The sequence below is a fragment of the Eleutherodactylus coqui genome, chromosome 12, assembly GCF_035609145.1.
Source record: "Eleutherodactylus coqui strain aEleCoq1 chromosome 12, aEleCoq1.hap1, whole genome shotgun sequence".
Taxonomy (NCBI): domain Eukaryota; kingdom Metazoa; phylum Chordata; class Amphibia; order Anura; family Eleutherodactylidae; genus Eleutherodactylus; species Eleutherodactylus coqui.
The window spans coordinates 114,610,540-114,624,290 of record NC_089848.1 but is presented as its reverse complement, the minus strand read 5'-3'; the positions used below and the strand labels follow the sequence as shown (position 1 = coordinate 114,624,290).

At 42.3% G+C, this 13,751-nt stretch overlaps 1 protein-coding gene across 5 annotated transcripts in view; it reads right to left on the bottom strand.

The window, feature by feature from the left end:
• The window catches only part of CSPG5 (chondroitin sulfate proteoglycan 5), a 60,086-nt gene that overhangs the window by 15,353 nt on the left and 30,982 nt on the right, over window positions 1-13,751 (bottom strand). For all 5 annotated transcript variants that reach the window (XM_066585551.1, XM_066585553.1, XM_066585552.1 and 2 more), the window contains exon 3: window positions 4,291-4,479. In XM_066585551.1, the coding sequence (XP_066441648.1) occupies window positions 4,291-4,479 (189 nt within the window). The remainder of the gene's footprint in view (window positions 1-4,290; window positions 4,480-13,751) is intronic.

Genomic DNA, 13,751 nt, shown 5'->3' with positions numbered 1-13,751 from the left:
GCTCGACTGTTTAGTCATTCACAATCCCTGTACCAGTAAATATGAATGACTGAGCAATTGCGGTTTATACGCAACAAGTTGCAAAAGATTATATTTATGCCTGCATAAACTGAACAACGAATGAGAAGCGAATTAATTTTCATTGATCGTTCTATCGTTGGCCGTGTTTACACTGAGCAATTATCATTCAAATTTGCGTGATCCAACAATTTTTTGAAAAATAATCATTCCCTAAAAAAGGGCTCTTTTCCACTCTTGTGGGCCCCCTAGCCTCAGCCCTGTATCAATCTAAGATCATGATGCAATTTGGCACCGTAGCATCTGCCCTCAGTCCCATCTGCTCTGGTGGGCCCTCAGTCTCACCTGCTCTGGTGGGCCCTCAGTCTTACCTGCTCTGGTGGGCCCTCAGTCTCACCTGCTCTGGTGGGCCCTCAGTCTCACCTGCTCTGGTGGGCCCTCAGTCTCACCTGCTCTGGTGGGCCCTCAGTCTCACCTGCTCTGGTGGGCCCTCAGTCTCAGCCTTGATTCAGTGTAGGATTATGATGCAGTTTGGCACCATGGCATGCCTTCTGGTGGGCCCTTAGTCTCATCCGCTCTGGTGGCTCTCAAGGCCCATTTAGACACAACGATTATCGCTCAAAATTCGCTCAAAAGCCGTCTTTTGAGCTATAATTCTTGTGTGTAACTGCACTGACATCGTGCAGTTTTCGTTAAGCCATCGCTCATCCTTATCAGGAATTCGTTATCAGCGATCAGTTATCAGGGATTCACAGCAGGATACAGCTGATACTATTGTTTTGCGCTGTATCCCGCTCCCTGATAACAGGCTGGGTATGAAGAACAGAGAGGTCCAGCTCTGTTCTCCATACCCGGCACGGAGTGCTCGGCTGTATAACAGCCGGGCGCTCCATGCAGAAAACAGTTGGATGCAGAAGACAAGCAGGGACACCCCGCTTGTCTTCTGCACCCCACGCTACGAGTGCTCGGCTGTATAACAGCCGGGCGTTCGAAGCGGGGAACAGCTGGCAGCGCAAGGTGAACGCTCATCTTGAAATGACACAACGATGATCGCTCAAAAGTCGCTTGAGCGACATCTTTTGAGCGATAATCGTTGCGTCTCAATGGGCCTTTAGTCTCAGCTCTGGATTGGTCTGAAATCATGATAAAATTTAAAAGATCTCCAAGGCCATCATATTCTTTTTCTTCACTTTGGTGTGGAGGAAGGAGAAGTGACAACTCCTGCACTGCCACATGATGGCTCCCAGAGTCATAACTTTACTAGTCCTTCTGTCTAAGTAGGCCTGCGCTGCAGATAAGAGACCACTCCATCAACAACTGTTATCACACACTGTTATCATGCAGTGTGAATTAAAACAATAGTAGCGTTGGCCCTTTAACATGCCAGCAGGGTATATAATTTAGAGTGGATTGCTGCAAGGTCTTTCCCTGCTACCAGAGATAGATCTTCAGATCTGCTTGAAAGTTTATCCAAACTATCTAAAGTTGCAGAGAACTGTCTGAAATTACAACACACAACCCGCAGCATGTGCTGAAATGCAGAAAGCTAGCACCCCCACCTCCGCCAGCACAATGGCCACCTCCGCCTGGCAGAACACCCACAATACACCCCCCACCTTCATCCAGATCTGTAAAGCCCACAAACAGCTGCTGCCCAGCAGGGTCTCCTTATTCTGAGGGCCGACAGATGGAGCTTTGTCCGGAGCCGCCACGAAAAGCTCATACCAACAGCTACCGGACACAAAAACTACAAAGAGCGCCTAAACTTGCAATCCATTGATTAACTTCTCTCTGGATGGAGAAGGGAAAATAAGTTATTGTCCAGCTGGGCTAATCTACAAGGACAGAGCAGATACCAAGGATGCAACAATGTAACTATATGATGGGAGCTGTAGTGTGCCAATCTCTGAGACAGTAGCATACACAGATGTGCGACTCTGAACTTAGATACAGTGGTCCACCAGGCAGTATCACACACGATAGGATTAGATACAAAGGCTTAAGGCCCATTTACACTGGACGACTATTTACACTTTGAGCGATTATCTGCTCGTGTAAATGGGCCTTTAGCAGACATTATTTCACATCACAGGTTTAGGGCTTCTACCCACTAGCGTTTTTTTTTAACTCTGTGATATCGCAGCTTTTTTTTCAATGGGACTTTCTAATGCTAAAATCAGATCGCACAAAAATCGCAAGTTTGTGCTTTTGCGATTTTTGTGTGATACAATTTTAACATTAGAAAGTCCAATTTAAAACAAAAAAAAACAGCAATATTGCAGCGTTAAAAAAAACGCTAGTGGGTATTCACCCGAAGGCTTCTTTCACATGAGCGCATATTGGCCGTCCATTTTACGGATTCCAATGCATCAGATCACTTAGGCGTATTTGTGAGATGTAAAACACCCGGCCGGCCAATATAGCACCGGGCGTTTTTACGTTGAGTGCAAAACATGGTTCTGGAAATATGTTTGAGCCGGAATACATTGGGCTGCTGCATGGGCTCCCATGGGAGCCCATGGCAGCGGCCGTAGGTGGGAGGGAGTTCAGCAGCTTGACTGCTAAATTACCTGCCTCTGTTCTCCTCCCCTTCCCCGTGCAGGCTTACCTATCCTCCCTGCTCGGTCTCTGCAATGGTAGGGGGTAAACGCAGATCTGCCCCGCCTCCTCCCATTGATGGCTATGAACAAGGGGCAGGACATGGGCGGAGCTAAGCAAACGCCTTGTTCATAGCCATCAATGGGAGGAGGCGGGGGTGACCGCCCACGTCCCTCCCCTCCTATTGCACAGACGGAGCGGGGAGGAAGATAGGTAAGCCTGCAATGGGGAGGGAGGGGAAATGGGCGAAGGCCTGGTGAGGTCGGCGCATTTTGCACCGGCCTCACCAGGCCATATGAACGGGCGCACAAATGTTTAATTTGTGCGCCCGTTCACCAGTTTTTTCCCCTACAATGCAGCGTCTATCGGACAGCCGATATATGCTTATGTGAAAGAAGCCTTAGGCTGCTTTTACACCTGTGTAAAGGCTGGTTTACATGGCCCGATGATCGCTCAAAGATCGCTCAAAGGAGAGTCTGAGTGACATCTTTGAGCGATCTTTTTGGATAAAGTATAAATTGGTATATAAGTAGCTACTCAGCCACTTAAATACCAATTAGGTGTGCAAATGAAGCCTTAGCTGAGTGCAGTTAATAGCCGGAGGCTATGAGCGATCATCTTAATGACACAACGATGATCACTCAGAAGTCGCTTGAGCGACATCTTTTGAACGATTATCTTTGTGTCTACATGGGCCCTAAATCTTTCAATCTTTCAGTCCTTTGAAAGATTATCTTTGCATGTAAAAGGACCTTTAGATACACCAGCCTAGCAGATAAGATCACATAAGATGAGATACAGCAGTTCAGCAAACACTATGGCATATGATGAGCTTGGATACAGTGGCTCAGCAGACAGTGTCACACAAGACAAGCTGAGATCCAGCGGCTCAGCTGATTGTATCACACATTATAGGATTAGATACAGCAACTCAACAGACACTATCACACATGATATGACTAGATATAGTGGTTCAGCAGACAGCATCCCACAATACGAACTTAGATACAATGGCTCAACGGACAGTATTACACATGATGGGATTAGATACAGCAGCTCAGCAGACAGTAACACACATGATAGGATTAGATACAGCAGCTCAGCAGACAGTATCACACATAATAGCATCAGATACAGCACCACTGCCAACAGTATCCTACATGATAGGATACTGCGACTCAGTAGATCCCACATAACAGCATTTGATAAAGCACTGAAGCAGACAGTATCAGGCATGACAGCATTAGATACAGAGGCTCAACAGACAGTATCACACATGATAGCATGAGATAGAGAAATTCAGCAGACAATGTCAGGCATGATGGGATTAGATACAGCAGCTCAGCAGACAGTAACACACATGATGGGATTAGATACAGCAGCTCAGCAGACAGTAACACACATGATAGGATTAGATACAGCGGCTCAGCAGACAGTATCACACATGATGGGATTAGATACAGCAGCTCAACAGACAGCATCATACGTGATCGCATTAGACACACAGCTCAGCGAGCAGACTGACACGTTAGGATTAGATACAGCAGCCCTGCACACATTATCATACAGGATATGATTAGATACACCGCACGGTATCACACATGACAGGCTTGCATATACAAGAGGCTTAGATACATTGACTATGCAGGGGAGACGTTCATAGGGGTCACTTACTGTCGTTTGCGTAGTTTGTAGTTCTCGGTTTTGAGTAGATAGAGTTTTTTGGCAAAGAAGACAGTCATCATAAAGAGAAGGAGGACGACGAGCGCTGCTGTGCCGACTGCCACACACATGACCTGGAAGTCGGTGATGATGGACTCGCAGCGCAGTCCCTTGTGCCATATGTAGTCCTGCGTATTACACCTGCAAAACACAAGAGAGATGAGTCACACCCGGAGGGCAGAGAGGTGAGCGGGCAGTACCAGGAACATCTGGGTGCCAGATTTCTGGAATCGGTGTGAACTTTTCTATCACCATGCATTATATGTAGGAGCTTACATGTGACATTTTTATATACAGGTACTGTAGAAGGGCTCACAGTCACTATCATTCCATCACATGAATGAGTTACTAATGAGCATGTAAATACTACTGTACATAGTGAGACGGAGTATATAAATACTACTGTACATAGTGAGACTACTCAGTATATAAATACTACTGTACATAGTGAGACTACAGAGTATCTAAATACTACTGTACTTAGTGAGACTACTGAGTATATAAATACTACTGTACATAGTAAGAAAGAGTATATAAATACTACTGTACATAGTGAGACTACTCAGTATATAAATACTACTGTACATAGTGAGACTACAGAGTATATAAATACTACTGTACATAGTGAGACTACTGAGTATATAAATACTACTGAGTATATAAATGCTATTGTACAAAGACACTACTGTATAGTGATACAACTAAGTATATAAATACTACTGTACATAGTGAGACGGAGTATATAAATACTATTGTACATAGTGAGACTACTGAGTATATAATTACTACTGAGTATATAAATACTACTGTACATAGTGAGACAGAGTGTATAAATACTACTGTACTTAGTGAGACGGAGTATATAAATACTACTGTACATAGTGAGATGGAGTATATAAATACTACTGTACTTAGTGAGACTACTGAGTATATAAATACTACTGTACATAGTGAGACAGAGTGTATAAATACTACTGTACATAGTGAGATGGAGTATATAAATACTACTGTACTTAGTGAGACTACTGAGTATATAAATACTACTGTACATAGTGAGACAGAGTATATAAATACTACTGTACATAGTGAGATGGAGTATATAAATACTACTGTACATAGTGAGACAGAGTATATAAATACTACTGTACATAGTGAGATGGAGTATATAAATACTATTGTACATAGTGAGACTACTGAGTATATAAATACTACTGAGTATATAAATACTACTATACATAGTGAGATGGAGTATATAAATACTACTGTACATAGTGAGATGGAGTATATAAATACTACTGTACTTAGTGAGACTACTGAGTATATAAATACTACTGTACATAGTGAGACAGAGTATATAAATACTACTGTACATAGTGAGACAGAGTGTATAAATACTACTGTACATAGTGAGATGGAGTATATAAATACTACTGTACATAGTGAGACTACTGAGTATATAAATACTACTGTACATAGTGAGACAGAGTATATAAATACTACTGTACATAGTGAGACAGAGTGTATAAATACTACTGTACATAGTGAGATGGAGTATATAAATACTACTGTACATAGTGAGACTACTGAGTATATAAATACTACTGTACATAGTGAGACTACAGAGTATCTAAATACTACTGTACTTAGTGAGACTACTGAGTATATAAATACTACTGTACATAGTAAGAAAGAGTATATAAATACTACTGTACATAGTGAGACTACTCAGTATATAAATACTACTGTACATAGTGAGACTACAGAGTATATAAATACTACTGTACATAGTGAGACTACTGAGTATATAAATACTACTGAGTATATAAATGCTATTGTACAAAGACACTACTGTATAGTGATACAACTAAGTATATAAATACTACTGTACATAGTGAGACGGAGTATATAAATACTATTGTACATAGTGAGACTACTGAGTATATAATTACTACTGAGTATATAAATACTACTGTACATAGTGAGACAGAGTGTATAAATACTACTGTACTTAGTGAGACGGAGTATATAAATACTACTGTACATAGTGAGATGGAGTATATAAATACTACTGTACTTAGTGAGACTACTGAGTATATAAATACTACTGTACATAGTGAGACAGAGTGTATAAATACTACTGTACATAGTGAGATGGAGTATATAAATACTACTGTACTTAGTGAGACTACTGAGTATATAAATACTACTGTACATAGTGAGACAGAGTATATAAATACTACTGTACATAGTGAGATGGAGTATATAAATACTACTGTACATAGTGAGACAGAGTATATAAATACTACTGTACATAGTGAGATGGAGTATATAAATACTATTGTACATAGTGAGACTACTGAGTATATAAATACTACTGAGTATATAAATACTACTATACATAGTGAGATGGAGTATATAAATACTACTGTACATAGTGAGATGGAGTATATAAATACTACTGTACTTAGTGAGACTACTGAGTATATAAATACTACTGTACATAGTGAGACAGAGTATATAAATACTACTGTACATAGTGAGACAGAGTGTATAAATACTACTGTACATAGTGAGATGGAGTATATAAATACTACTGTACATAGTGAGACTACTGAGTATATAAATACTACTGTACATAGTGAGACAGAGTATATAAATACTACTGTACATAGTGAGACAGAGTGTATAAATACTACTGTACATAGTGAGATGGAGTATATAAATACTACTGTACATAGTGAGACTACTGAGTATATAAATACTACTGTACATAGTGAGACAGAGTATATAAATACTACTGTACATAGTGAGATGGAGTATATAAATACTACTGTACATAGTGATACTCAGTATATAAATACTACTGTACATAGTGAGACAGAGTATATAAATACTACTGTACATAGTGAGACAGAGTGTATAAATACTACTGTACATAGTGAGATGGAGTATATAAATACTACTGTACATAGTGAGACTACTGAGTATATAAATACTACTGTACATAGTGAGACAGAGTATATAAATACTACTGTACATAGTGAGACTACTCAGTATATAAATACTACTGAGTATATAAATACTACTGTACAAAGACACTACTGTATAGTGATACAACTAAGTATATAAATACTACTGTACATAGTGAGACTATTCAGTAAATAAATACCACTGAGCATATAAATACTATTGTACAAAGACACTACTGTATAGTGATATAAATACTACTGTACATAGTAAGACTACTGAGCGTGTAAATAGTACTGTAGAGATATTACTGAGTATATAAATACTACTGTACATGCAGATGCAATTATATAAATACTATTGCACATAGTGATACTACTGTGTATATAAATACTACTTTAGGCCCCTGCACACGGGCGGATTTGAATTGATTTGAATCCACGATCGGCACCAGCATGGGCGATCCGCTGTTCAAGTCACCCATAGGAAAGCATGGAGTGTGGGGGAAGGAAGTGCCCGTTTTTTTTTCCGTGCATCCGCACGGAAAAAGCATTGAACTTGTGATCGTCTACAAGCATTTTAAATTAATGTCCGTGGTGAATCGCAGGTCTACCATGGCAGAAATCTGTATGTGGAATCAGGACATGCCATGTGCAGGCGGCTTTATGTAGAGATGCTACTGAGTATATGCAGTGGGTCTGGAAAATCTTCAGACTCCTTGACTTTTTTTTACATTTTGTATTGGCCTTGTGCAAATTAAAAAAATCTGATTTTCCCCTCATCATTCTGCATTCAATAACTTATAATGACAAATCAACAACAGAATGTTAGAAATCTTTGTAGATGTTTAAAAAATGAAAAACTAACATTTTGCATTGACATGTGTTCTCAGACCCTTTGGTATGACATTTGACATTTAGCTCTGCGGCCTCCCATTTCTCTTGTTCCTCTTTGTTTCTACACCTTGATTGGAGTCACCTGTGGTATATTCAGTTAATTGGACATAATATAAGATCTCACAGCTCACAATACATATCAGAGCCAAAACTAAGCCACAAGGAGGAAAGAACTGCCTGTAGAGCTCAGAGACAGGATTGTGTGGAGGCACAGATCTGGAGGAGGCTACAAAAAAAATCTGCTGCACTGAAGGTTCCCAAGAGCACAGTGGTCTCCAGAATTCTTAAATAAAAGAAGTTTGGAACAAACTGGGACTCTTCCTAGAGCTGCCAACCCACCAAACTGTATTTTTCTGACCATAAAATGCATTTTTTTTTAGCAAGAATACATTTTGCTAAAGAATTCTTATGCCCAAGGCCTCATGTCCACTAGGAAATTCGGGCCCGCGTGGATTCTCCATGCAGAATCCTGCAGCGGGTCCTTCCTTTCCCGCGGACATGAGGCCTAAAAAATGATTTACCTCACCTGTGCAGACGCTGCGGGTTCCCGTCTGTCGCGATCAGATCTTCTTTCCCTCTGCCCGGGGGATGTGCTCGGCACGCCGGTAGCGTGCCGCGCGCATGCGCCGTGCACTCTCTCTTTTTTTTTAACTCCTGCTCTCCCGTGCGGAGAGCAGAAATTCAGCTGCGGGTATACCGCGGATCGGGACAGCTTCCATAGGCTTCTATGGAAGCCTGTGGGAGACCCGCAGAAAATGGAGCATGCTGCAATACAGGCAGCAGGGAGAAAACACATCTGCAGGTATTTACTTACCTGCGGGCGTCCAATGCATCACTATGGGCGCGGATCACGCGTGCGGGACACCCGCGCGGATTTCCTAATTCTAATTGTCCAGTGGACATGAGGCCTTATAGTCTGAATGGTCTCTCTCCTTCCCTGTCTGTTCTGTGTCCAGCAAAAAATGCGGCTCCTCCTGAATAACCTTTGAGTGACTGGGCTAAGCCTACCCCAGCTGCAGGTACTGGCTAACCTTTTTTCTTTACGTCTGTCTTCATAGGCCTCATGTCCACTTTCACGCGCGGATTCCACTGCTGAATCTCGCAGTGGAATCCCTGCATGCCCACAGACATGGAGAGGAAAATACAGTTTCTTACCTCTCTGGATCCAGCGCGGATCTCCTCTGTCGCCGCCGTATCTTTTCTCTTCAGCACAGTGCTTTTTATTCTTTTTTAATCTCCTGCTTTCCTAGGAGCCTCCATGCCCGCCCGTATCACATCTTGTATCCAAGCTAGAGGCAGTACAACAGGGTACTAGAGCCTCCATGCCTGCCCGTATCACATCCTGTATTCAAGCTAGAGGTGGTACCATAGGGTAATAGAGCCTCCATGCCCGCCTGTATCACATCTTGCATCCAAGCTAGAGGCAGTACAACAGGGTACTAGAGCCTCCATGCCTGCCCGTATCACATCCTGTATTCAAGCTAGAGGTGGTACCATAGGGTAATAGAGCCTCCATGCCCACCTGTATCACATCTTGTATCCAAGCTAGAGGCAGTACAACAGGGTACTAGAGCCTCCATGCCTGCCCGTATCACATCCTGTATTCAAGCTAGAGGTGGTACCATAGGGTAATAGAGCCTCCATGCCCGCCTGTATCACATCTTGCATCCAAGCTAGAGGCAGTACAACAGGGTACTAGAGCCTCCATGCCTGCCCGTATCACATCCTGTATTCAAGCTAGAGGTGGTACCATAGGGTAATAGAGCCTCCATGCCCGCCTGTATCACATCCTGCATCCAAGCTGGAAGCAAGTACAACAGGGTACTAGGGCCTCCATGTCTGCCCGTATCACATAATGTATCCAAGCTAGAGGCAGTACAACAGGGTGGTAGAGCTTCCATGCCTGCCAGTATCACATACTGTATCCAAGCTAGAGGCGGTACAACAGGGTGGTAGAGCTTCCATGCCTGCCAGTATCACATCCTGTATCCAAGCTAGAGGCGGTACAACAGGGTACTAGAGCCTCCATGCCTGCCCGTATCACATCCTGTATCCAAGCTAGAGGCGGTACAACAGGGTACTAGGGCCTCCATGCCTGCCCGTATCACACCTTGTATCCAAGCTAAAGGCGGTACAACAGGGTACGAGAGCCTCCCTGCAAGGGTTCAGTTTTCAATAAATTTTCCTTGTGCTCTGATATTGTAATCAGTTACTTAAATCAATGTCACAATCACACAGATAAATATTTATTCGATTCCGACAACTTGTAAGTGTGTGACTTTTTTGACAAGGAGTGTACCTACCTAAATGTAAGACCCGGAACTACAACCCTGTTGGTCACCTTAAGTCTATATCCTGTAATATCCTTCCGCTCTAGAAAGACATCTAGTCCCCTCTTAAACGCCTCAATGGATTTTGCCATCACCACGTCCTCAGGCAGAGGGTTCCACAGTCTAACTGCTCTTACAGTAAAGAACCCCCTTCTATGTTGGTGATGAAACCTGCTTTCTTCTAGACATAGCGGGTGCCCTCTTGTTACCGTCGCAGTCCTGGGTATAAACAGATCATGTTAGAGATCCTTGTATTGTCCCCTCATGGATTTATACATCGTTATTTGATCGCCCCTTAGCCGTCTTTTTTCCAGGATGAATAATACTAATAATCGCCCCTATACCTCTTTTAATGCACCCCAGGACTTTATTAGCGTTTGCAGCAGCTGATTGGCATTGGTTGCTCCAGTTAAATCTACAGTCCACTAATACCCCCAGGTCTTTTTCCATATCCCTTTTTCCTAGCAGTACCCCACTCAGTGAATATTGGTGACATCCGTTTCTCCTGCCCATGTGCAGAACCTTACATTTATCAACATTGAACTTCATTTGCCGTTTTTCTGCCCAAGCCCCCAGCTTATACAGGTCCGTTTGTAGCCGCACATTGTCCTCCGTTGCATTAATTATATTGTATAATTTTGTGTCATCTGCAAATATTGATATTTTGCTGTGCAGCCCCTCTATCAGGTCATTGATAAATATATTAAACAGAATAGAGCCTAATACTGAACCCTGTGGCTCCCCGCTAACGACGGGGGCCCAATCTAAGTATGAACCATTTATTACCACCCTCTGCTTTCTATCTCCGAGCCAGTTCTTTACCCACTTACACACGTTTTCACCCAATCCGAGCTGTCTCATTTTATATATCAGCCTATTATGCGGCACGGTGTCAAATGCCTTAGAAAAGTCCAGATATACGAGATCAATAGACTCTCCCAGGTCCAGCCTAGAACTTACTTCATCATAGAAGCTGATCAGATTGGTCTGACATGATCGACTCCTTATGAACCCATGCTGGTGAGGAGTTCTTCTGTTGTTCTCCTTAAGGTATTCTAGGATGGCATCTCTCAGAAACCCCTCAGATATTTTTCCAGTTATTGAAGTGAGACTTACCAGCCTGTAGTTACCAGGCTCTCTTTTGGACACCTTTTTGTACATTGGAACCACATTGGCAATGTGCTTATCCAATGTTACAACCCCGGTCTTGATAGCATCCATAAATATAAGAAATTGCGGTCTGTCTATCACATCACTTAGTTCCCTTAGAATCCTTGGGTGTATTCCATCTGGGCCAAGCAATTAATCAATTTTAATTCTCTTTAACCGTCTCTGTACTTCCTCCTGTGTTAGGTATGTAATATTTAGCAGGGGGTTAGTTTGGTTTCCCCTGCATCTCGTGTGACATTTCCTTTTCGTTCGTGAATACACTGGAAAATAAACTATTTATTAGATTTGCCTCCACCCCATCGTCTTCTATGATTTCTCCTGCATTATTTGTTAAAGGGCCAGTGCTCTCAGTGCAAATGCTTTTGCTGTTACTATAATTGAAGAATAGTTTAGGGTTATTTTTGCTCTCTTTGGCGATTTGCGCTGCTGTAAATATTATAATAGCTATGAGATATGCAGATTTCTCCCTCTAGGTCTTTGTACAGCATTTCTCATGAATACATTGACCTCAAAAGGTAAATCAATGTATGATTTCCCTGTGATTTTCTACATTGATTTGTTGTGCAGTAAAGAGGTCAGGAACCGTCACGAGGAAGAAATCCCTGCAGTGAATTCAGCTTCTCTCGCTTCTCTTTTCCCCGTCAGTATGTGATTCCAGTTCTATGGAATAGGATTATGCCTTTTGAATAAATCATAACTTTCCCATACGGAAGGAGGTGAAGATGATAAAGGCCTCCTTCCATAGTGCAGTCATGCATAACATGGTTGGATGGCACGCTCACACGGTACAGCAGCACCCATTAAATATGAACAAGTTGAGTCCAAGTTCAGAGACTAGAAAGACATCTAAAGCTGCCCATCTACACAAGACAAAAGCCAACAGAAATGGCTGATTTTGACCATTGAGGCGACCATAGTCTGGGAATTATACGTGAACCACCTTCCACTATGTTCAACAGACTAAAATGTGATCAGTCAGGTTGGATTTCTTTTAGCTGTGGTTGGCTGAAGCTATATTTGTATGGCACGATCGCCAGAAGACGAACACTGTGCAAATCAGCCAGTTTAGTCTCGCATGTTCATGGTCAGATCATCGTACAAACGATCCAACGGTCGATTGATCAGCCACATACTGGCCAGTTATATAATAATTATCTCATATGTATGTGAGAGGCGACCTCATTCTCAGTGCACTATATATTCATTTATATTGACAGCTAATGACCCCCAATATACAGTGCGGATTACTGTAAATGTCTATGGGTACAATCACACATTGCGGATTTGTAGCAAATTTTCCGCGGTGGTAAATCAGCATCAAATGGTGCTTACTTTGGTGAGGATTCGGAGCGGATTTCGCCCTTATTTGTAGGGATGAGATGTGCTGTGAGATGCCACAGCATAAATGAACATGCACAGATTAAAGTAGCCCTCTGGTTTTGAGAAAAAATTATATTCCAGAACCGGGGAAGGGGTTTATATTGCCTGCAGTTGTTCTTCTCTGCCATCCCTCTGATCCACCGATTCCAAGTCTGGTTTTAAGCCATTCAAATACAATCTTCAGACTACTTTAGTCCCACACAGTGCATTGGTAGTTTTAGACTACCGATGCCCTGTATCTGCTCTCTGATTCGCGCAGCTGCTCCTGTGATCAGCACTGGCCAATCAAAGAGCAGTGCACAGTGCGTGTTAGGTGGTTAGTAAATTGCTGCAGTGATCTTAGACAGCCGAAAATGGGACCTGGGAATGGTGTTATTGGAAGGATGGCAGAGAAGAATAACTGCAGGTAATATACATTCCTCCACCTTTAGGCCCCCTGCACACGGGCGGAAATTCTGGGGGGACTTAGGCATTAGTACCAAGTTTATGCAAAATGATCACTCAAAAGCCATCTTTTGAGCAATCATCTTTGCAGCGTAAATGCACCTTAACTCTATATATACACCTATAACACAACTTACATAACTCTTGCAGTTTCCACAAAATACTAGAACAAAATAATAGCATACTAAACACATATTACCAAAAAGTCTAGGTTCAGTAACCTGCA